This window comes from Phyllosticta capitalensis, assembly GCF_038381095.1.
Source record: "Phyllosticta capitalensis strain CBS 128856 chromosome Unknown BKA78scaffold_2, whole genome shotgun sequence".
Taxonomy (NCBI): Eukaryota; Fungi; Ascomycota; class Dothideomycetes; order Botryosphaeriales; family Phyllostictaceae; genus Phyllosticta; species Phyllosticta capitalensis.
The window spans coordinates 2,945,405-2,968,050 of NW_027117440.1; the positions used below are offsets into that span (position 1 = coordinate 2,945,405).

The window sequence follows — 22,646 nt, forward strand, 5'->3', positions numbered from 1 at the left end:
CTGTACAGCACCAACGTCACTCTTTCTTTCTTCTCCCCCGGCCAGTCACTCATGTACTGCGCTGCGCTTTAATTCGACCAAGCCTTTTCGATACTTCTTCTCCTATTCCCCCTTTACCACTGCGACTCCCTACCGCGCTAGCTGGTGTAATGTTTTGATTTATTTTCCACCCCACTGCCCCGTTCGGCTCAGCGGACGGACGTACCTGCGGCACTGAAGATGACAAAATCGAGGTTGGCCGACTGGTTGATGACGATGTTATGACGACGGAAGGAAGAGACGAATGGAGGCGACTGAAGGCGATGCGACTAGTGCCAGCAAGATTTGGAATGAGAAGGACGGATTGATGGACGACGGCCGAGTATGAACGCAAGCTTGTTTATCGCTGCGTTGTTGTGTATCACCCCACCCAGCACTTACATACCCTATACACCCACACCCAATGTACCTACCTACATGCATCCTTTCTGGCGATAGCTGAGATGGGAGGGCACGGCAAAAAAGAGCGAATCAAAGAATGAACGATCAAACAATCCACGCATCTATCTGTCTTCCTTCGTTCCCATGTCATCCCCTTCTGACAATGACACAACAATCGCCTTGGACGTCTGTACCTTTCAGCTCTGCCCACCTCAGCCCACACGCCATCTTGTCATCTGCTGAAGACTTAAGATCACCGCTATAGGGCGTACCGCAGACGTCAGAGCTGATTGTCGGGTCTGCGTTGACCGGTCGCTTGGGTTGGTTGAACCGGTGTATCAAACTTACCGGACCAGACGGGCGGTACGGTGTGGGTTGTAGCCGAGGTTTGGTGAATGTGATGCAAGTTGCAGTAATAGAGAAGGAGGTGGGTCTGTGACTTGGTTTTCGCGGTCCATCTGGCCTTGGTGAATGGGGCCTGTCGTCGTTAGGGAGTGATGGTGATTTACTTACTGTACTTATCGCGCGGCTGAATGATGGCATTGGCTGACGTTGCAGCTGCACTCACTTCAGCAAGAAAAGGCGGATGAATGGAGTTGGCGCTGTGGGCAGACAGTGCGCAAAAGAAGAGAAGCAAAAACAAGGCCTCCAGTCGTCGAAGAACGTCTTCCAGAACAGCACACAGCCAGTGACTGCCTTCCTGGATGACTGCCACGCCAAAGTAACCGATTTCTGTCAAGATGTTGACGTTCTTGTGTCGCCAGGCAGTCTGCTGTTGCAAAAGAAAGATTGATGGCAGAGGAGTGGTCTTTTTATACTGCCTCAGAACTCACGGTCCTCCAGTCAGATGTCATCCGCTGCCGCCCAATGCTCGATGATTGGGTCGGAACAGTCACAAGTTCCCTAGCCGAATCTGGCAGACTGCCTCTCCGTGACTGCAATCGCCCCACGTGCTCTCCAGCATTCTGACTTTCAAGTGTGGTGGTTTTGGTATAAATACGCTTCAACCTGCTCGCTTTGCAATTCTGCGTCGACAACTGCACTCTACGGGCAAGCAAACAAGAGCTGGGAGGTATTCACTTGTCGGTCTTGTGGTGGCATCATCAAAACCCTTCCGCGCATCGCACACTGCGTGCGCTTTTTGCCTTTGATTTCACCTGCCGTCTTGTCCGTCTTCTTGTTCCTGGAATTACCCCTGAGCCCATCTGCAAAGCTGTGCCTTCATTCATCAAAGGTGGATGATGTATCTCATCATATGGCAAAAATGCTGCTACACATCCCACATGACAATTCAACGGTAAACTCACTTTCAGTTGCAAAGACAAGTAAGACAAAGCCACGGACTGCAAAGAGCAAGGAACAAACAAGTACAATGACCTGTATGGTCCACAGATAAGCAACGAGTCTGACGGTTGCTTCCAGGACAAGACAGCAGTGGGTCAATCTCGATATCCTGTCCGGTTGCCTCATCCACAGAACGCAGTGACTCGCAAAACACCAGCGAAAGGCAGGAGTTTTATACCCGGCACAAGGTCTAATGTCACATGCAGTGATCGTGTTTGGCGTGCTCACGCGCCGTTTGAGCGCCTGTCTGAACTGATTGGTCTTCTGGCGCAGCGACCGTGACTGACGTCGAGCGCTTGGACTTTGCAGGTCGCTGATGTAGTATAAAAGCTTGCCGCTCCGACCCCTGAGGATGCTTCTTCAACCGCGGTGTCAGGTCGAGCGGCCGAGATTCAAAAAAGCAAACGCACTTTGTTCTACCCATCAGCCATGACATACTGTCTTTCTGGTGTTGGCTGCGCCGCACGCTGCAATCAAAAAATTCGACTGCGTTTCTGTTCTTTTCCTTCCTTGTCGTCCGTCCAGTTTCTCCGCCACTCTTGCTCCCAGGATCATTGCTGGAAATACCGTTGTTATTCAACATACTGTAGTGCCGCTCTACGCCGTCGTTTTTTTCTGGTGGCGCATGCTTCAAACGCACATCAGCGAGGTCTCTGCTGTTCTGTGAGCCCAGAACCAACAGAAGACACACCAGTAAGGCGCCGGGATCCACGCACAACACAAGTCATCTCATGCTTTCCTTGCAACAAAAGAAGTGAAACCTCATACCTGATTGGTAGAGCTTCTTCGCTGCTGCGTATGGTTGGAGGAGAGACTTGAGAGTGGGTTGGGGGTGTTTTATACTGCGAAGGAAAGAGAGCTCTGTATGCTCGAGCTGTCAGAAGTTACGCGCGCCCCCTGGCAGACTGCGTCGCGAGCCCCTGACCGCTGCCTGGCAACAGGCTCCGCCGACCTCAAATGGCTATAAAAGGTCGCTTCTCTGTCCCCAAACCTGCTGCCGGATTCAACGGTACAGTGGCAGTTGCGGAGCGGACACGAGTTCCTGTCGACGCGATGTTCGGTACGGACTTCCTGTCACGACCTACGTCTCCTGAACACTGTCTTTCTGGTGTCGGTCGCGCCGCAGATATTGAAAAGCGCGACCGACTGGCCTTGTTCCTTTAGTCCTTTTGCTTTTACTGTTTTTCTGTCTTCTCTCTTGCCTCCCAACTCCCATTCGTGCAGCGTTGTATTGAAACGGCGTTGTTCTTCAAGCTACCGCGATGTTGCTCGACAGCGAGACTGGCGACTGGTTTTCACGCCCTGGAAACCTGCGTCGACAAGATATCCGCCATACTGCGCACAAACGACAGTAAGAAGGTCGGTCGGCGAAAAAAGCACAAGTGACTTCTAGTTGAGGTTCTGTGCCAACGGACAAGTGAAGCCAGTTGACTCGCACCGAGACATCAAGAAAGTGAGTCTGTACATTGATCCGCATTGCTTTGCCGCCGCAGGTAACTTGGTGGAGTAAGCTTGGTGAAAGGCTTGGGCTTTTATACCACAGAAAAGCGTCCTGTGCTGTGGCAGCAGTAAGGTAAGGCGTCACGCGCACGACCCCTGAAAGGCTGCGTCGCGTGCCCCTGACTGTCATATGGCACCAGGCTCTCCAGGCTGCGACTGGCTATAAAAGCTTGCCTTGCTGCCCACTAAATTGCTTCTTCAACGGCAGAGCAACAGCTGGAGAGCGGAGTTGAGCACCAGTCCTACTTCTGCCAATACACCTCCGGAAGCTGATCTGACTGTCTTCCTGGTGTCGGTCTCGCCGCGGAAGTTAAGATTTTCAATCCCGCCGGTCTCGTTCTCTTGCTTTTTGGTCCGTCTGTGCCCGCTCTCCTTTTCTGACTCTCATGCCCTAAGCCTCGTTGAAAATGAAATTTTCCATCAAGATGCTACAATGTCGCTCGACAGCACAATCGGCGGCAGGTTTTGCATATCATGCAGCCTTCTTCGGTGAGATGTCTGCCGCGCGGAAACGTGGAGGCGGAGCGACAAGGGAAACGCAAGTTTGGTGGTCTTGTGGAGCAAACAAAAAAGTGAGCGATGGCGATTTAACTTCGCACCCAGTATATCTCTGACACCCGATAAATTGCCCAAGGCAGTTGCTGTTCTGCAAAGGATTGAAGGGGAGAGTTGGTAAGTGATTGAAGTCTTTTATAGCACGAAATGAGTCCTGAAAAGCTACCTGACCTGCCCGTGGCTGTCACATGGCGCCAAGCAGGCTGCGACTGACTATAAAGGCTCGCCTCTCTATCCTCTGGACTGCTTCTTCAACCGCACAGTGGTAGTCAAAGAGATAGCCTGATGGCATGTTACCGACACACTGTGCTGCAAATACCCCTTCACATCCAACACTTGTCTTGTTCTTTTGCTTTTGGGTCCACCTGTCTGCCTTTTCGCATTCCGTCTTCGTTGTTGTTGTTTGAAATGGCATTGGTCTTCAAAATACTGCAATGTTGCTCGACAATGTGATTGGTGGTTGATTTGGTATGCTTGAAATGCTTTTTGTCAATGAGATGTCTTTCGCCTGCGCAGACCAGGAAAAAGTGACGGCGACAAAAACACAAGTCAGATGGTTGAATGGAGTGAACTGAGAAGTGGATGAGGTAGTCGATATGCAGAGCCACAGTGACATTGATCAGGCTGACGTCGCAGCTACTGTTCAACAGGAGATTGATGGAGACACCCAGGAAGAGACTAGAGGCTTTATACCCCGAAAAGATTCCTTTGCGCTGGTGCTCTACCGAGTCGATGTCACGGGCGCTTACTCCTGACAGGGTGCCTCACCTGCCCCTAACCGCCGCCCGACAACAAACTTCGTAAAGCCGCAGCTGGCTATAAAATGCCGCCTCTCCCACCTCCTGAATGCGCAGATTCAATGCCGCAGTCCACGCTGAGAAGCGAATGACCGCTTTCACATGAGGCACAATTAAGTTTGTCTTGAAAGACCAATCAATACATCTCACTGTGTTTTGTGCCGGCTGCGCTGCAAAGTCCTGCGGCAGACTTCCACTGCCCTTCTGTTTTTCTTTCGGTTGGTTAGTCAGTCCTTCCGTCATCCACGTCACCGCGACGAGTCTTCTGCATCAAAACGCCGCCGTCCTTCACCACATTGCAATTGACGTTCAACATCACTCCCTCATGACGCTTGCACGCTTAACCTGCAGCTTTACTCGCGCACCCGCCGCGAAGTGAAAACTGGCGGAAAGGCGGAGGCACACTGGGGCAGCGGCGTGCAGCAGAGCGCCAAAAACAGGTCAAACTTTGGCTTTCGGCGGACACCACGAGCCAGTATCATCCTACTGTCGCTGTGTTGGCTTGCTTCCTCCGTGGAAGACGGTTGGAGCAGAGACTCAGGAGCGAAAGGGAGGAGCTTTTTATACCGCAAATCCAGTCAGCTCTAACCTGAGGCAGCAGGACGCGTGACGCACGCCTCCTGCTCATGTGAGCAGGCGCGACTGGTGGTGGGTGGTACGTGCGGGCTGATTCCTGGGTATAAAGTCTCCCTTCCCCGCTCACTCAAGCACCCGTGGACAAGGGGGACAATGGACAGATCAGGCCGGTTTGGGACCACGTACTTTTTGTGGCGCTGTCTCGGTCATTCAATCTAAGGCAGCGACAAACTCTGTTGGGCGTGGGGATTTGGTGATCCAGATTCAAAGGGTCTGCGGTTCTTCATCACGCCCAAAAAAATGTCAACCGGCAAATATACATTGTGATGCTGAGACGAGTTAGGTAGGGTAAAGTTCCAAAAGAGCTGTGGGAGTTCGCGGAGGTCGATCAGACATCACAAACAGAAGTGAGTATGCTCGGGAATTCCGGACTACACAAAGCAGCGAACAAGTCAACCATTTTGGGCCTTCAGTTCCTCTGAGGAAGAGGAGCGCAGACTTGAAGCTCTTAGACTGTGCCAGGTGAGGGAAGTTTACATACCGCGACGCCTCCTGCTCCACCTCCACACGCGATTCGCATGTTCTGCGTCACGAGCTTCTCTTTCAGGGGCATCTGCACGAGCTGCTGCCTTTCCTCGAACGTATAAAGTGCTCTTCTTTTGCTCACTTGAGCCTCCAAAGACAGGACTCGAGCAACGTAGTCAAGTGCATAACAACTTGCCAAAATCTTTTTTTCTCTTGGACAAACCACCGTCTCAGCTGCCAGTGTGCACTTGCTTCCTGGACCGGTCTGCCGATTGGACGCTGTGGAAGGTTTGAGCTATGATCCAGGCAGCGGCGCAGTCTAGGATAACGGTACCACCCTTCATCGCAGCACAGCAGTGCCCTTCAGCGTTTCTTTGCGTTGCGGCTCCGGCGGAAAGGGCAAAACAGAGAAGGATCTAGGGAGAAGGCAGAGGAAGAGGACCAAAGTACATAGATCGCCCAGAAGCGTCACACGACAGCCAAAAGTGAGGTTAACCTGAACGGCCGATTTCGAGTGATTGAAGATGTCCTCGGTTCACTCTTTCAAGAGTCGAGATGTCTGATCGAAGTGGAAAGCTCAGTGCAGCACACTAACGACGGGCCTTTTATATCATGAGAGAGCTTACGTGCGATCAGCTGTTCAGCGTGACAACTGACAACGGCCACTCGCACTTCCGAAGCTCGGGGGCACGAGTCGCTCTGTCTGCGTATACGGAGGGAGTTTGGTGTTTTCGAAATGCGTGACACACTAAACGCAAGGCCAAACTGCACCGGGTCTCGTTCATCTGTCGGCAGCGGACACATCTACGAGTAGCAGTATGGCCTCGAAGGCCGTCATGTTCGCTACCGGAATCAGCTAGTCTGGGAGAGACCTTTCTCTGCGAAAGGAAGGCGTGTCGTGGCGGATGAGACGCGTGTGCAGGCGAAGACTCAAGCTTCGTCGGGCGTTCGTAGACGAGGAAGGCAGAGAGGTCAAGATGCACAGATCAAGCATGAGAAGCAATGAGACGCAACCAGCGTTTATTCGTGTAATCAGGCGCTGCCTGTGGCAGCAAGGCCGAAGAAAGCTAAAGAAAGAACAGAGCAAGGAGAAGACGCGGGTCTCTGAGAGCAGAGAAATCATCCCGAACCAAGTGCCAGTGATCCCCGTCCGCTATTGGATCTCCGAAACGCCAACACCACCCAGCCTACCGATCCCTTGGTATAGAGCAAGCGATTCTCATCCGCCTACCGAAAACGGCACTGTATCAATCTGTATTTTTTGGCCCCGAAAGCAAATAGAACAAGAAACCAAGGGACCAGCCGCACAGTTAGCAGAATCATCGCTCCTGGCGAATGAGTCTCATCAAATGAGCTCCAGCAGTGGCGCCCTACTCGCTGAACTCGTCCGCAAAGCCATCGCTAGCATCGTGGAACGTGTCACCCTCCTCATCGTCATCACTCTCGACCGTGTACTTGCTCTTCGACGCAGCAGCAGCAGCACGACCGGGTCTAGCCTTCGCGTACGCCTTGGCCGCAGGGCTCAGCTGAGTAGGCTTGGGAGGAGGAGCGGGCTTGACGGCCTTGGGTTTGGGGCCAGGCTTCGCCTTCTCCTTGGGAGCAGCGGCGGCCTTCGTCGTGGTTGCTGCCTTGTTCTTGCTGCCAGGAGGGCGACCACGCGGTTTGGCACCGGCAGCGGGCGCAGACTTGGGGGCGGGCTTGGATTTGGGCTTGACGAGGGCCTCGTCGTCGCTGCCATCGTCATTGTCCGAGTCGGAAGCGGCCGACGTCTTGCGCGGAGCCGTTGTGCGTTGAGGAGAGGGCTGAGGAGCGAGCATCGTGTAGTCCGTGTCATCAATCATCTTGTCCTCGTCCGTCTCTGGGCTGGCCTTGGACTTGCCGACTGTCTTAGGCAGGGCGGTGCTGGTGGTGCGGCCCTTGGAGGCCGAGAAGAGAGTACGACCGTTGGCGTCGACGGAGGGGCCGTCGAGACCACGGATCATGGTACTGACGTCGCCCAGGTCATTGTCTGCCATGTCCTCATCGCTGTCTTCCGAGAGGACATAGCGCGTGGGCTTCGCAGCAGCACGCCTACGCGATGGGGCCTCTGACTTCTTCTCCGCCTCTGCGACGGCAGCGAAAACGTCCTCATCGCTGTCGTCGTTGGCCTTGCGGGACGCCTTCGAGGCAGCGGGCTTCGACTTGGGGGGTGAATCGATGTCCATCTCACTGTCATCGCTCAAGGCGGTCTTCTTCGCGGGTGCCTTCTTCCCATTGGCTTTGGGCTGGGGCTTTGGCTCAGGCTCAAAATCGTCGGCCTCGTCATCGCTGACCACGGTCTTTTTTGGAGCAGCCTTCCTGCCATTCGCCTTTGGTTTGGGCTCAGGCTCCGGCTCAAAGTCGTCGGCCTCATCGTCTTCGCTAACGACGGTCTTCTTGGGAGCAGCCTTCCTGCCATTCGCCTTTGGTTTGAGCTCCGGCTCCGGCTCAGGCTCAAAGTCGTCGGCTTCCTCGTCATCGCTGGCGACGGTCTTCTTGGGAACCGCCTTTCTTCCATTCGTCTTTGGCTTTGGCGCAGGTTCAGGTTCATCCTCGGGTTCGATGTCATCGGCCTCACTGTCATCATCATCATCACTGATGACGGTCATCTTCTTGGGAGCGGCCTTCCTGGCGTTGGCTCTCGGCCTTGGTGCAGGCTCGGGCTCGGCCTCTGGCTCAAAGTCGTCGCCCTCGCTGTCGCTGAGAACATGCAGCTTCTTCGGAGCAGCCTTCCTGGCATTGGCCTTGGGCTTCGAAACGGGCTCGGGCTTAAAGTCATCGCCATCACTCATATCACTGAGCTCAATCGGCTTGGGTGCCGGTTTGGAAGCAGCAGCTTTCGGCTTAGAGGCAGCCTTCTTGGTGACTTGCTCGTCAGACGCGCCATCAACATCCATGGGTGTGGTCGAAGACTCCTTCTTTTCGCGACTCGTCAAGAAGTCCATGAGCATGCCCGACTTCGCCTTTGCCGGTTCAGCAGCCTAGACGTCATGCGTTAGCTTGTCATCTTAAAACTCAGCCGAATGTCTTACCTTTGGCTTTGCAGCTGTCTTGTTGACAACGCTATCCGGGTACTTGTTCATGAAGCCAGACAAGAAGCTCTGCTTGGGCGCAGCAGCCTTCTTCTTGGGCTTGATCTCAAAGTCGCTGTCGGCCTCGCTGTCATCAGCCTTGCGCTTCTTTGCTCCACCCTTTCCGCCAATCTTGAGCTTGGCAGATGCGCGACGACCCTTCTTGCGAGACTCCTTCGCTTCATTCTCGGCAAGCCTCTCTTGAGTCTCCCACTCCTCGACGAACTCATCCAAGTCAGTTCCCCACAGATCCTTGGGCGACTTCTTAATGAGCTCATCAATCTCCATCTCCTTGTCGCCGATTTGCCTGAGGAGCTTCTCGACACGCTCTTGCGTCAGAGACCAGATAGCCATGCCCAGGAGGTAGTCGAAGTCATTGGCACCCGCCTCCTTGTCTTCTTCTGAGTCGTCTTCGTCGACGACTTCCTCCTCTTCGCCTTGCTTCTTCGCCTCGTTCTTCGGGATAGGCGAGAAACCGAGCTTCTGGAGTTCAGCAACGATGACCATCTTCTTCTTCTTGGACACGACAAGCTTGTTGTCGATGATCATCTGGATGAACCGGGCCTGGTTGGTGAGCTTGTTCAAGTCCTTTGACATTTCGTCAAGCATGTACTGCTTGCGCTTCTCGTAGAACTTAAGACGGACGTGGTAGAACTCCTCGAGAATATCGAGTTCGGTGGCGTACTTCTGAATGCGGCCCTGAGCATCGAAAGCGACCAGGTTCGAAGTGGCGAGGTTCTTGTACAGCTTGAAACGTTCCTCGAGACCCATCTCAATGGCTTGTTGCATGTTCTTGGCGTCCGCCATCTTGATGACGAAGCTGACCTTTTGCAAAGTGTGGTACTCGTTGTAATCCTTGATGAACGAGGGGATCTTCTCAGCCTTGATGATTCCTTCAAGCTTGTCCTTGAAATCCTGAGTCCACACACGAATGGGCAACTCTGTGATTTCGACTTCGAGCTCGCCGGTCTGCTTGATGATGCCGGTGAATTTGTAGCGGTCGCCGCCAACATCCTCGATAGTACCCTTCCAGCCCCTGAACCACGGCATCATGCGGTCCATGTCTTCTTTGGAGCTACCAGCCATGCGGCGCTTCAAGTTCTTGACAATCTCCATTGGGTTGTAGTTGGGAATAGAAGAACTCCAACCAGTACCAATACCGTCCGCACCGTTGACGAGAATCATCGGCAGGATGGGCACGTAGTTTGCCGGCTCAATGGTCTTGCCATCCTCTTGCTCATATGTGAGCAGCGGCTCATCAGTCGAGTGGAAGATACGCCGAGCAAAAGGCGACAGGCGGGTGTAAATGTAACGAGCGCTGGCAGCATCGCTTCCACCTTGAAAGCGGGAACCAAAGTTACCGCTCGGCTCCAAGACATTGATGTTGTTCGAGCCAACGAAGTTCTGAGCAAGACCAACGATTGTCTGCTGAAGAGACGCATCACCGTAGGCATAGTTTGTCATACCTCCAACGTGACCAGCAAGTTCAATGACCTTGATGTCCTTTTTCACGTTCCTCTTGAAGCAGGTGTACACGACCTTGCGTTGGCCAGGCTTCAAGCCGTCAATGACCGAGGGGATGGAGCGGAAGTTGTCGACCATACTGAAGAGAATCAGCTCCTTGTTGACGAAGTCTTCGTAGCTAATCTTTTGAGCCGTCATGTCGAGGAAAGTGCCGGGAACGAATTGGCGCAGCCACTCCTTGCGAGCGTCGGCCTTCTTCTTGGAGAACGCAAGGTCAATGAGCTCGGCCTCTTTGTCCTTCATCGTGTGGAATTCCTTCAAGTGCCTGTCGAGATCCTGGAAGTACTCAACGGCGTCCTCGGGCCGGGAGGTTCCCAATCCCTTGTAGTACTTGTGCTCCCATCCTCGTTGATGACTTGGATCCTGCTTCCACTCCTCGTACTCGGGCATCGTGAAGAAAGACTTGAGGCCCTTGGGCTTCTTGGGGTCGCCTTTCCAGACTTTAACGATGGGCGTGATGAATTCCAGGAGGAAACCCTCGATCTTGAGCAGACTAGGGAATTGCACTTGCAAGAAGTTGATGAGGAGACCCTTGATGTGACTTCCATCGTGATCCTGATCGGTCATGATCATGATGTGGCCGTAACGGAGTCCTTTGGTATCGGAGTACTCTTTCTTGTGCTGCAATCCAATAAACTTTTTGATGTTTTGGATTTCCTCGTTCTTGGAGATCTGGTCGATGGAGGCATCGCGGACGTTGAGCATCTTTCCACGAAGCGGGAAAACACCGAAGAGATCAGGATCGACCTCAGCACGTCCAGCCAGGGCAAGCAAACTGGCCGAGTCACCTTCAGTCAAGATCAACGTACACTTGTAGCCGTCCTTGGTTCCAGCTTTGTTGGCGTCCGTGAGCTTGGAGTGATTCATGCGCGCACGCCTTGAACCGTCGGTTTTCTTGAGGACCTGGTCCGCCTTTTGCTGAGCAAAGTGCAGGATGTTGTTGACAACTTCCGTCTTGGCAATGTCCTTCAGGAACTTCTCGGAAACAGTACATTTGCTTCCGAATTGGCTGGCTTTCGTGGTCATTTGCTCCTTGGTCTGCGAGGTGAAAGCCGGGTTGACAATCTGACAGTTGACAAAGAGGAACAAGTGGTTCTTGAGATGCTGGGGCTTCAGCTGAAAGCCGCCCTTATTCTTCTTTTTGATAATGTCGGTCAACTTGTTGACCACCTGGTCAGCAATGTAATTGACGTGTGTACCGCCGGAAGTCGTTGCAATCGAGTTCACGAAAGAGACTTGCGAGAATGCACCGTCCGATACCGCAAAACCAATCTCCCACCTCTCGTTCGGGTTGTCAGTGAGAATAACGTCCTGCGTGTCGGATGACGAGCCCTGCTCCGTCTTGATGGCCTTGGTGTACATTTTCATGTACTCCTTGAAGTTCTTGACCTTGATGCGGTCACCGTTGAGGTAGACCTTGAGGCCCTTGGTTGTACCAGCAATATCGTAGACACGACGCTTTGCCAAGGCCTCAAAGTCGTTGTCGATGCCGGACATTTTAAACTTGGCAAAGTCTGGCTTGAATGTGACCTTGGTGTAGGACTCGCCCTTGTGGGAGGTGATCTTGGCTTTGTTGCACTTTCCCATGTTGTCCGTCCAGGTCTGCTTGTACTTTTGGTGGGTTTTCGAGTCTGCGGTCTCGAGGCTGAACTCGGTACTGAAAATGTTGCAAAGCTTTGCACCGTAACCGTTGCGACCACCCGTCACCTTTTGCTGCTCATCGTCATAGTTCGAAGAGGTCAAGAGGTGGCCGAAGATCAACTCTGGAATATAAATCTTTTCGGTCTGCGGAGACGTTAGCGCTGCAACCATACAGACGGATGGAGGATTGCACGTACTCCGTGAATTTCAATTGGAATACCCTTGCCATCGTTGCGGACGCTGATTTCTCCAGACTCTTTATCAATCGTAACCTTGATCTCCTTCATGTTGGGGTCGTTTTGCTTGTTGTCGGCGGCGTTGACCAGAATTTCGTCGAAAATCTTGTACAGACCAGGCACAAAGCTGACTTCACGGTTCTCCATGGACTCGGTTTCTGAGTTGAAGACCCACATGTGCTTCGAGTCTCGCTCTACCGATCCAATATATGTATCGGGTCTCTTGATAATGTGCTCCAGCTGGGTGAGCTTCTGGTACTTGTCGGTCGAGTTCGCCGGAGCTTTCGCAGGCTTCGTCGCCGGGATATCGGGTTGGGAATCTCCATCATCGTCATCGTCGTGTCCGTCTAGAGCTAGGCTTCCGTTCTGAATTGGCCTCAGAGGTTTCTTCGTGGTGGTTTTCTTAGGCGCGGGGGCCTTCTTGGCGGGTGCCGCCTTCTTGGGCTTGGGCGCTTCCTCGAACTCGGAGCTCATGTCTTCTTGGAAGACCGACTCCTCGTCTGACGACATGTTTGCGGTCGGTCTCGGGTTGAATCAAAGAGAGCGAGCGGGCGCGAAGTAGCGCCAACTGCGATGCGCTGAGGCGCTTTACGCTGTAGCCAGGGCGGAAGAATTTGAAAGTGGAAAGGAGCGAAAAAAGAAAAGCGAGGCTATTTCAAGGCCGAGTGCGCCTCTTCGGGAGGTCCGGGTGTGGTTTGCAAGAGTCGCGGCGTAAGGTTGTGAGAGAGTCTACGGCTGAGCGCGATGTTTGTTTACCTGAGCGGCAGAATCAGGCGGTCGCTCCGTGGCCCGCATCCGGTCCCTACGGGCAGTGATCTTGACGCCTGAGGCACAAATCACCAAAACAGCTACGTCTGTTTGTTGTCCAATGAGCTCGGTCTCGAGTCGTGAATACTCATCTCATGCTTCCAGAATGCTTTAACCTTCAATTGTTCTTGACTAGCTTGACATGTGCCATTTCGAAGTACTCCAACAACCGCAGCTCGCTCTCTGCCCGCACCGGGCCGGAGAATGATGTCAACCTGGAATTCCAGGACAGAGACACTCGAATGTTCACTGCAGCTGCTCTGACAGCTTGTATCTTTCAGTCTCCTAAGACGCTGTTGAGGCTCGTTACATCCACATATCTACCTTCGCAAATGTGAATGTTTGCCGTGTGCTGGGCGATTGCTTGGGGGTTCACATTTCTTTCGTCACGCCGCATCACCGAAGCATAGATACTTGCAAACAATGGATCAGTAATCTCATTGGCTTTACCTGCCCGTTACACAAACGTCTGCATCATAAACAATCAGCTGGCATCGTAATCAGTGCTACAGCAAGTTTCGTATCGTCATACAATCGTGAAGTGTCTTTGCAAGAGTAACTACTGGCCTAGTTTTCATGGGACTTACGCCGCCAGGGTGACATGGCCGCACCTATCAAAGTCCTTCTAGGTGCATACTTGCCTCGCACCTGATGGTTGCAGTGACGATGCACATCTTTAATGACACGCTTGTCCTTGATCCAGACCCAGATCCGACGGAAGCGCCAAAAGCGCATGTGCATGGAAATCTCCTTCCATTTCAAGATTTGAAGAGCGAATCCGAAGGCTCCGAGGACATTCATAAGTCTCGGTAGTTGACCATCAGGGCGTGCATGTCCGCATGTCTTTTGGCAAGATGCGTCGCAGAAGCCGCCGAAGCAAAACCCCGCAACTTCTTGACCAGCCAGAGGCTTCGGCACATTAATCGGAATGAGCAACCTTACCTTGCAAGCCCTGGCATTGCCTGTCGCGCAAAGACGTCTGCTGCGGTCAGGTTGGGGCTAGCTCTACAGGTCCTCCTCGATGAGTTCTTGGTTGCGATGATCTCGAACCATGGTAGTTGTATTCAACCGTTGGCATCAGCAAGAAACTGTTCAGCTGCGTCTTTGAGGTTACCACCATTACTCTTGACGCGGTTGAACATGTCTCGGGCGATTGCTTTTTGATCTTTTGCCGCAGCGTCGTTGGGATTTGGCCCGTTCTCGGCCTGCCCGTCCGAAATGCTGATCTTGAGCAGGTCGCTAATCCACACAGCAATCATGCCCCGAAGCTGGAGTAGGTCGACGTTTTTGTCGAACGGCGGTGACGTCAGCAACTTGTCAAGTCGCTCGGCGATTTCCTGCGCTTTCTTAAGCTCCTCGACGCGAATGGCTACAATCTTTGCGTCTCGCTTCTTGGTCTGCCTCGACGTGTTGTCTTCACTTCTCGAGTCGAATTCTGATCCAGCATCAGACTCTTCAAGGTCATCCTTCTCCATCTCCTCCATTGCGCGGCTGGTTTCTTGGGAGATTTGGTAGATCCAGAGACTGAACATGGCGGGATAAAAGGTCAGCGCATTGGGTTTGTGCGGGTGGGTTTGTAGAAACGGATATTGGACGATAACGCGTTCGTAATACTCGCGCGCAGCTTGAAAGCCCTCTTCAGAAAAAAGATTGCGACCGGGCTGGTCAGCGGGACCATCGGAATCATCACCATCTTGCAGAACAACAGAATCGGTGGGCTTTGAACGGCCGTGGAGAAGAACTTCTGCGCCGATGCCCCATCGCCCATGATTTCGAATGTCCATAATTGTGCCAGCATGCTCAGCTCTGAGCAGCATGCCCCAAGCGCGACCCGCGCGCTGGTAGTCGCCTTTGAGCAAGCAGTGATGCATGACTGTGGTCAAAACGCTCAAGTGGTGGCGCTTGAAGCTCGAGGTTCTTTGGTCAAGGTCCTGGGTTACACTGGCAGTTTTGGAGAGACCAGGGGCGTAGATGGGAGGCTTGAGGTCGGCAAGCTTTTGCTGGATCTCAGACGACCTGAGTTTCGGCACGGTGACCTTTGTTGGAGCATGTGGAAAAGGGTCCGGGGGCAGGTCGTCGTCGGGATCATGGCCGGCGGTACGAAATTGGCGGGCATCTGCGGCTGAAAGGGTCGAGATGGCGGGAGTGGCTCTGGTGGAAGATTCTGGGCTGCGGTCACGGCCTTTGTCGGAATCTTGATTGTCGTCTTCGTTGTCGTCGTCGTCTGGACGCTTTCGCTTGCGCGGCGCGGCGTGTCTGCGAGCGCGCAGGCTTTGTGTGGGTTTGATGGGCTGGGCAAAATAGGGAGCCATGGCGGAGGAAGAAGACACTGGAGGTGGCTGGCGATGTCGGATGGAGACTCAAAGTAGCGGTGCGGAGGTGCAGTTTGAGTAGTTGGCCTGAAGCAGGGGTGCAATCGTCATGCGCTAGTCAGCAACCAACTGTTGGCCAGCGCCATCACCGCCGCGTCGCGGCCTCGTTGACCACCACCAACATCCACAACACCTCGTCCCAACCCAACCCAACCAAAACACCTCCCTCCCTTCCCGTTCGCTCCCTACTCCGACGCCTGCCAGTCCTCGCCGCTCACTGGACTGGTCCAACGACTGTACTCCTTCATCATGGGCCAGAGCAGCTCGCGAGGCGCTGCCCAGCCCTCCGGCTCCTCGCCCTCATCACAACGCTCCTCTCCATCTCGCCGTCGCGATGCGCCCTCACCTTCGGAATCGCAACCTTCCTCTCGCTCCTCCCGCCGAAGCCTCAATTTCTTGCCCCGCCTCCACTCGGATCGTTCAGATGCCAGCTCCACTGGGCCTGCCAACGGCCCAGGTCTCCTCCGCCACCGTCACAGGTTGAGCCGCGCTCACTCGTCCATATCCAGCATACTCTCTCGCTCTGGATCCACCTCACGCTCTCGCGATCGACCCGAAAGGAGTAGCTCAAGATTTTCTATTCCCGTTTGGAGCACAACTTCTCCGCACCATGTCGACGAGGCCCCCAGCGAGCCTGCTCCCAGGCTACATCCGCCGGAACTGGGATCATTAGATTTCGATGACTTTACCGAAGCCTTTGAGGCCGAGTCGCTAGCTACTCCCCCAGCTCCAGAGCGGGAAGACAACAATGAGACGCCGAGCAGCTGGCAGAGACCAACCAGTCTCCTTGATCGCGTGGCTGGCACCGTGGTTCCCGAGAGGACCGGTGGAAGAGTCAGGAACTCTTTGAGACGTCGACGATCTCCTCTTCGCAGCGGCGAGGACAACGCCGCCATGCTCTCCCGTCTATTGTCCGTCGCTGCGGCTGCTACGGCGGCCACGCTCATGGGGGATGACCACAGGGCTGGTGCAGAGGCCCGCAACTTTGTTGGCGGCGATGAGGACGGGACTTTTGACGGCTTCTTACAATCCTTGCAGAACGGCCGAATCGCTTCTGCACTGAGGGGAAGCGCCGCTGCTATCGATGAGGAATCGGACACTCCAGGTTCCCCGGCTCCGTTGAATTTCTTCCGCATGTTCAGATTTGGCAACACTAGGAGAGAAAATGCTTCGACCAGATCCTCTGATAGCCAGGATGGTTCCGGAGAATCATCGGAAGCGCAAAGCGCAGGCGAAGAAGGGGGTGAGGGTCGAATGGTACCGATCATCATCGTCGGCATCCGATCCATCACACCCAACACAGGAGGCGGCGCCCAGCACGATGACAACATACCACCATTCTTGGATGCTCTGTCTAGCTTTCCTGCGCCAATAACATCTGGAACCGAGCCAAGCATTGACGGTATTCTACGCCAGCCTCAGAATGGGACCAGGTTCAGTCACAGACGTCGGGCCTCGATGGGTGGCATCAACACTTTCCCAGGCTCGTATGACAACCAGCGGCATCAGCGTACGACAGAACGTCCGCGGCCTTTTTCAAGCCTTGATACACCCCCCGGACCGCGACCACCCCCTTCGACCCCCTCTGGCTTATCTGCCTTTTCATCAGGAGAGTCGACACCTTCCTTCACTCCTTTGTCAGACACTCCGGCAGGTCAATCTACGGAATCCTCGCGCCGTGAAAGTCTCGCGCGGTCCACAGCCGCTGCTGGATCTGGGCTTGACCCGCCCACAGAGCAGAGGAGTTTCCCTCCATTCCGGACGGCCAGACACCGCCGCCTGAGCGAGTCTGATCACACTAGGTTTGGCGCTGGATCATCAAGGCGCAATGGCGTTGTCGAACCAGACCACGCTCCCGGCGAAGGCCCGCGGAGCTGGATCATCTATGTTCTCGGAGGCAGCTATCCGGAAAACCACCCAATTCTCACTACGCCAAGTCTCTTCACGGATGCTCCCACCTACGAGGACATGATGCTTCTATCTACGCTTCTCGGACCCGCAAAACCCCCTGTCGCCAGCGATTCCGACGTCGCATCTGCAGGTGGAATTTACACCATCCGCGAGGTCCCATCCACTTCCGAGGGCGAAGCTGAGGGATTGGTCGCATCATCCGGCGATGGGGAGGAGTTGATCACCATAGCGGCTGACCAGCGATGCCTTGTCTGCTTAAGCGAGTACGAGGTGGGAGAAGAAGCACGGAAGTTGGTCCAGTGCGGACATCTCTTCCATCGGGAATGTATTGATCAGGTAGGTACCCTCATTCCTCGGGCTTGTTGCAGATTGCTAACCTTTCAAAAGTGGCTCACGACCGGGCGCAATTCATGTCCTCTCTGCAGAGGTCAAGGTGTTGAGGAGCACGAAAAGCGGAGTAACCCGCCTGCGTCTCCGAGTACCGAGACATCGGCTGCGCCAACGCCTGCTACAGCTTAGCTGGTTGCGCATGCAACGGCTTTGCCCTTGTGTCTCCATCCTCGCCCAGCGGATTTTCGCGCCAGAGGATGAGCCACTTCGACGAAATCCCTTGCACATTCCTGATCGCTGGCCTCGGACAGCACTGTGCTCTCTTTGCTCATCAGCTCTGTACAGGTGGAAAAGCTTCCCGGCTCACCAATTGCAGGCTCGTCATGCATATAGCACGCGCTTTCGAAACATCGCAACTAGCGACTCGTTGGTTTCTATCTGACATCACCCATGGGTTCACTTTGCGTTTCCATATTCACAGCTCTCGGATACAGGACAATTGTCCTTTCTCATGTGCGTTGTTCAAAGCCCAAGTTTGTTTTTCATTTCGGGTGGATGCTTCTGATGGTAAATGTGTTTTTCACTCAAAGCGACAAGTCGGACATAATGAGTCTTGTTTTCTTCGTTCACACTTGAGGTCTATCTGGGCAGGACTGGGGAGGAGCGAAACGGCGTTTTATAGGGATTTTCCTGGGATCGATGATTTGAGAGCTCCTTTCAAGCTATCACGAAAGACGAAGTCGCAGCTTGAGGAGGATGGAATTTTGGGCGGCGACTGGGAGGAATACATGATCACGGCCTGCTTCATTTCTTTCTTTTTCGTCATGTTTTCCATCATATCGTTGCACCTTTTGGGGGAAAGACGTCGAGCTTTCCCCCCTCTCTCCTCCCTCATAGCGGCAAAGCGATGGATGATGTCTGGGCTCGGTTCTTCCGCCGCTGCCTGTGTTTTTCTCCATTTTCCCTTCACATACAAACCTTCCCATGCGTGATGAACACATTGCTTGTCCCTCTTATGAACACATTTGCCCCCTTTTCTACAATACTCATGGCGATTGCGGACGGAAGCGCTGTTTTTCGATTTCTAGTCCTTTCCAGCCCTGCGTTTTCTCTTCAAACTTGCCGCAGCTCAAACGACATCATACGAAGACAACGGTCGCAATCTCTGTTTTACAAATCAGCGAGTGTTGCCTTTTAACCCCTTCATCAATTTGTCAATCTGCATTCAGCTCCATGCCTCCACAGCAAACAGCACGCGGAACAGCTTATTTCTACCAAGCACGTCGAGTCTGTGTGCAGCAATACCCCTTTTGCCGCCTGCAGACTCAATGTCCCCCCTCACCGCCTTTTTGGTACTTTAGTAAAGCTATACCACACCCGCTCTATGGTTTGTACCTGCTTTGCAAGCAGAGATAGAATAATATGATGGCTTGAAGTTCTGGTTTCAAAGACGTGTTCGCGTGCGTGTGGTTCGTACTCGTACGTAACACAGAGTATGGGAAGGGAAAGCTTTTGTCGAGGGACAGAGGTATTCGTCGTATCACTGGCGGCGCATGAACATGCTTGAGCTTACGAGTTTGCTGCTTTCAAAAGAGGCAGTTGAAACCCGTCTTCATTTCCAGGATCTCGAGACCTCTACGCTGGGATTTTGACTCTTTTGACTTGGCCGACGACTATAAAGATTGGTTTCCCTGGCCTGAGATCTAGGACTCATTTGACCTCTCCTCCACTAATTCATGCGTACGTTCCATACTCCTTCCAACGCAGCCTCCCTTAGCTGCGCGAAAAAGGAAGGAGAGCCAGAAGTCAGTCGAAAATCCTTCACCACTCTTTCGCCTCCTGAAAGGACAACCAACAAATAGCTTGCGCAATTTTGGTCAGCCAAGCAGCAAATGCCCACACAGTCTTTTATTCCCTACATATATCCACGCGACCGGTACCACAGCACACAGCGAGCAAGAAAGCAAACGTTTATGAAGGGTTGGTGGTGTAGTGGTAACATGTGCCGCGGCGACGGTCTTTTCCGCGGTGAGACCCAGGTTCGATTCCTGGCTGACCTGCTGCTTAACGTTTTGCGTCCTGTCTTTTTGCGCAATGACTGGAGTGTTGGGAAGTGTGGTAGCGAAAGCACGGATGAGGGATTTATGGCTGATATTTGGTGAGCCAGTGGATATGAGGCCAGAGGGGGAGAATTGTGCAGGCGGAAATGATGGAGCTGTGGGAGTGGGAGTGGAGGCGAAAGTTGGAGTTGTGGGATGAAGGTGCACGCTTGTGTTTTAGAGAATTGTGCTGCCTTTTATGTGTGTGCAGCCAGCCTTGCCTTGAAGATGGACCAGATTCCTCACAGCTAACCATCCTTTCTCCTCGTTTCTTTTCTCCACAAAATCTGCCTTCTGATATTCATACAAGTCCGTTGAAGCGAATCCTTTATGGGCGGTTCGAATGTTCGAACGAGGGAACGAGGGGGACCGGCGCCATGTCGACGATGTCCCTGGAGTCTTGACAACGGCCGTGCGTAGTGTTGGAGCTTACCAGCAGCTGGCATGCGCCTTGCTCAAACCCCCTTTTGGCGTAATACAATTTTTTGACTCCTTGTCGGCTTCAAACTGCGACCTGCCGTGCCCTGTGCGCGACTACAACGACTCGGCCGTCATCCTGAAGTCTAATTTCTTTTCGCCGCTGTCTTGGGTGAATAGACACTGTTCCTCCACCAAATCATTATCTGTTGTGGTGATTTGTAAACGCATTTCTGTGTAAGAGCAGTAGGCCACCACGAGCTTTCAAGCTCTCTTGCTGCTTTGTGGATGCCGCGGTGCGTTAAGTCCATCATCCTGGCGACTTGGTCTGAGTGTTGGCAGCATACGCTCGGCTCATCTTGCATTTTCTCTTCGCCGAGCGGGACTCTGGTCCATATGGAGAACCTTCGAGCCAATTGCAGTTGACGTGTCGAGGTCTGGTTGTGGGCGGCTCGCGGGGAGTGGAGAGGGAAGTGACGACGTCGCCGTAGGCCACGAGGACCAGGCGCGAGTGGCGTTGTGGTCATCCGTCGAGTCCCGACCAAGTCGAGAGCAGAAGGGACATTAGCCCTCGTCTACTCCAGTTTACCGGGGCAGTGTTTTCGCTCATTTCCAATCTTTGAAATGCCGGCAGTATCCGCTCTAGCTGTAGCCCACCTCGTCACTCTTGAGTCACTGTCCTCCAAAACGCGCTGCCTTCTGTGTGGGCCAATCAGTGAGGGGGGAAGTGTTGACGACGGTGTCAACCACCGAGGCTGCCTGCGGAAGCGTGATGACCTTCACACCGAAGCGGCCGTGAAGCTCTCGGCTCTCCTCGTCTCTCTTGGATCTCTTTCCTCTTCTTTCAAAGCATCTCTGAAGCCGACCGCCTGTGTCCGGTGTTCTTTGTCTTGATTGCACGCTTCTCAATGAAGAGGCGAGGTGGTGGATACGGCTCTTGATTCCAAGATGGCCTCTTGCGGAAGTGTTGCAGCTTTCACTCGTTGCAGCTGCGGAGCACTCCGCTCATTGTGCCTCTCTCTTGAGTCTCTTTCCTCTCCAGCTCATCTCCAAGGCCAACAGCTCACCTCATCTCCCTTCCATGTCTTTCCTCTTCGGTCCATCTTCGAAGCTAGCCTCTCATAATCACTGCGGCAAGTCTTTGTACTGGAATTCTCGAAAGAAGAGCGTTGAAGGGTTGACGACCTGACGGTCTCAGGGGTTTGGCAATGGGTTGCTTGGTGTTGTCTCGTAGTGGGCGAGTGGCGACGATCAGAATGCCGATTGAAGAGAAAGGCCTGCAACGTAGAATGGTTTTTGAAAGCTCGAAATCAGAGCAGAGGGTCGACGTTTCAATGTTGGGCGCTGGTTGTGGGGTGGACGAAATTATGAGGAGTTTCCGGCTTGCTGCTATGGCAGTACTTGATGCTTGTAAGTTTGTTCGCAGGTACTGGATGGAAGGAGCGGCGCGGTGCTTACGTACTGCTCGTGCGACTGATACTACGGACAACTGGAATAAGTCTGTTGTCATGGTCTTTTGAACTTTTCATACCGAAGCTCAATTGTCTCGTTCGGGGTTTCCCTTCACGTCATAGCTCGAAGAGAAGAGATGCGTGCAGACACAGTAAATGTCCATTGTTCGTGTATTTGCCAGATTCTTCAGTCCTACAGAATGCTGACTTTGCAATCAGGACTCCAGGCAAAGTTTAATAGAACGGCCAAAGCCGCCTTGGACTCAAGATTGAGTTCGATTTCACAGCCGCATTGTTTTCGTCCTTGCAGCCAATCACATAATCATGGCACGTCCATTGGTCTCAGATCTTCAAGATGCTTTTTATGATTCCGTAAACTCGCTCAGCTAATTGTTGGTCGTATTCGGACAGGAAGGGGCATCCATGTTTACAGGTTGATATGTCAGCCCGTTGCTCCCGCCATGGCGTCATCAAATGCCTGTAATCCATTCTCGCATCGCATACGTCTTTCCGAGGACCTACCTTCCGAATTTGGCACCGAGTTTGCACTCAACTGTACACCGCAATGTCCAGCGAAATGTGTGTAGGAGAAGTGCAATAACGGACGTGCCTCCGCTGGGCCTAGCGTGCGGTCCCTGAGTTTCAGGTTTTCGACCGCATCTCTCTTGGAGCATTCCGCGAAACCGTCTTTCGCACTCTTGACCTTCACCTACCTGTTCATGTTGTTCTCCGCGCGGAGCTCTATCGCCCGGAGCCCTTGGCGCGTTTCCGCCGTAGTCAACTAGTCCCTTTCGTTGCCTAGACTACCGGCTAAATGGGCTCCCGATATTTTTGTCTTCTGTTCTTGTTGTTCCTCGGACCCGGCTCCTCCCTTTCCCGTAACTATGATTCTGGCTGACGTCCCAAGACCACCGAATGGTCTGGGCCGGCGGGAGACGCTAGATAGGGCGGGAGCGGAGAGGTCGGGGGAGCGGCGGAAAGGCGGACACTCGATTTGCTCTACAGCGGCGGCTTGCGGTCTGGGATAAGGCTGTGGCGGCTGATTAGTTGTG

General features: G+C 53.5%; 4 protein-coding genes and 1 non-coding gene across 5 annotated transcripts; 2 read left to right on the forward strand and 3 right to left on the reverse strand.

The window, feature by feature from the left end:
* Positions 1-567: 567 nt before the first annotated feature.
* BKA78DRAFT_292974 (uncharacterized protein) lies at positions 568-1,274 on the reverse strand (the record flags this gene model as incomplete). The annotated part of the gene is made up of 4 exons (XM_066886133.1): positions 568-679; positions 769-898; positions 934-1,192; positions 1,254-1,274. 4 exons carry the CDS (start codon positions 1,272-1,274, stop codon positions 568-570), a joined length of 522 nt encoding a protein of 173 aa, XP_066748310.1.
* A 5,447-nt stretch (positions 1,275-6,721) lies between these two features.
* BKA78DRAFT_278726 (DNA topoisomerase) lies at positions 6,722-12,909 on the reverse strand. The gene is made up of 3 exons (XM_066885596.1): positions 12,169-12,909; positions 8,768-12,115; positions 6,722-8,716 (listed from the first exon to the last, which is right to left on the reverse strand). Exons 1-3 carry the CDS (start codon positions 12,715-12,717, stop codon positions 7,088-7,090), a joined length of 5,526 nt encoding a protein of 1,841 aa, XP_066748311.1. The 5' UTR covers positions 12,718-12,909; the 3' UTR covers positions 6,722-7,087.
* Positions 12,910-14,078: 1,169 nt separating this feature from the next.
* Positions 14,079-15,326, reverse strand: BKA78DRAFT_292976 (uncharacterized protein; the record flags this gene model as incomplete). Its single annotated transcript, XM_066886134.1, has 1 exon — positions 14,079-15,326. The coding sequence occupies one exon, from the start codon at positions 15,324-15,326 to the stop codon at positions 14,079-14,081; it is 1,248 nt and encodes a 415-aa protein (XP_066748312.1).
* Positions 15,327-16,280: 954 nt separating this feature from the next.
* Positions 16,281-17,816, forward strand: BKA78DRAFT_330121 (uncharacterized protein; the record flags this gene model as incomplete). Its single annotated transcript, XM_066889733.1, has 2 exons — positions 16,281-17,633; positions 17,685-17,816. The coding sequence occupies 2 exons, from the start codon at positions 16,281-16,283 to the stop codon at positions 17,814-17,816; spliced, it is 1,485 nt and encodes a 494-aa protein (XP_066748313.1).
* Positions 17,817-19,605: 1,789 nt separating this feature from the next.
* Positions 19,606-19,687, forward strand: BKA78DRAFT_t44. The gene has a single exon. It is a non-coding gene; the product is annotated as a tRNA-Arg (tRNA).
* The last annotated feature ends 2,959 nt before the right edge of the window (positions 19,688-22,646 follow it).

Excerpts from the sequence above, each read along its gene's own strand:
- BKA78DRAFT_278726 (XM_066885596.1), bottom strand. The coding sequence starts at position 12,717 with ATGTCGTCAGACGAGGAGTCGGTCTTCCAAGAAGACATGAGCTCCGAG. Across the intron at positions 12,116-12,168 it reads TTCCAATTGAAATTCACGGA|ACCGAAAAGATTTATATTCC; the intron begins GTACGTGCAATC and ends ACGTCTCCGCAG. Across the intron at positions 8,717-8,767 it reads AGACAGCTGCAAAGCCAAAG|GCTGCTGAACCGGCAAAGGC; the intron begins GTAAGACATTCG and ends CATGACGTCTAG.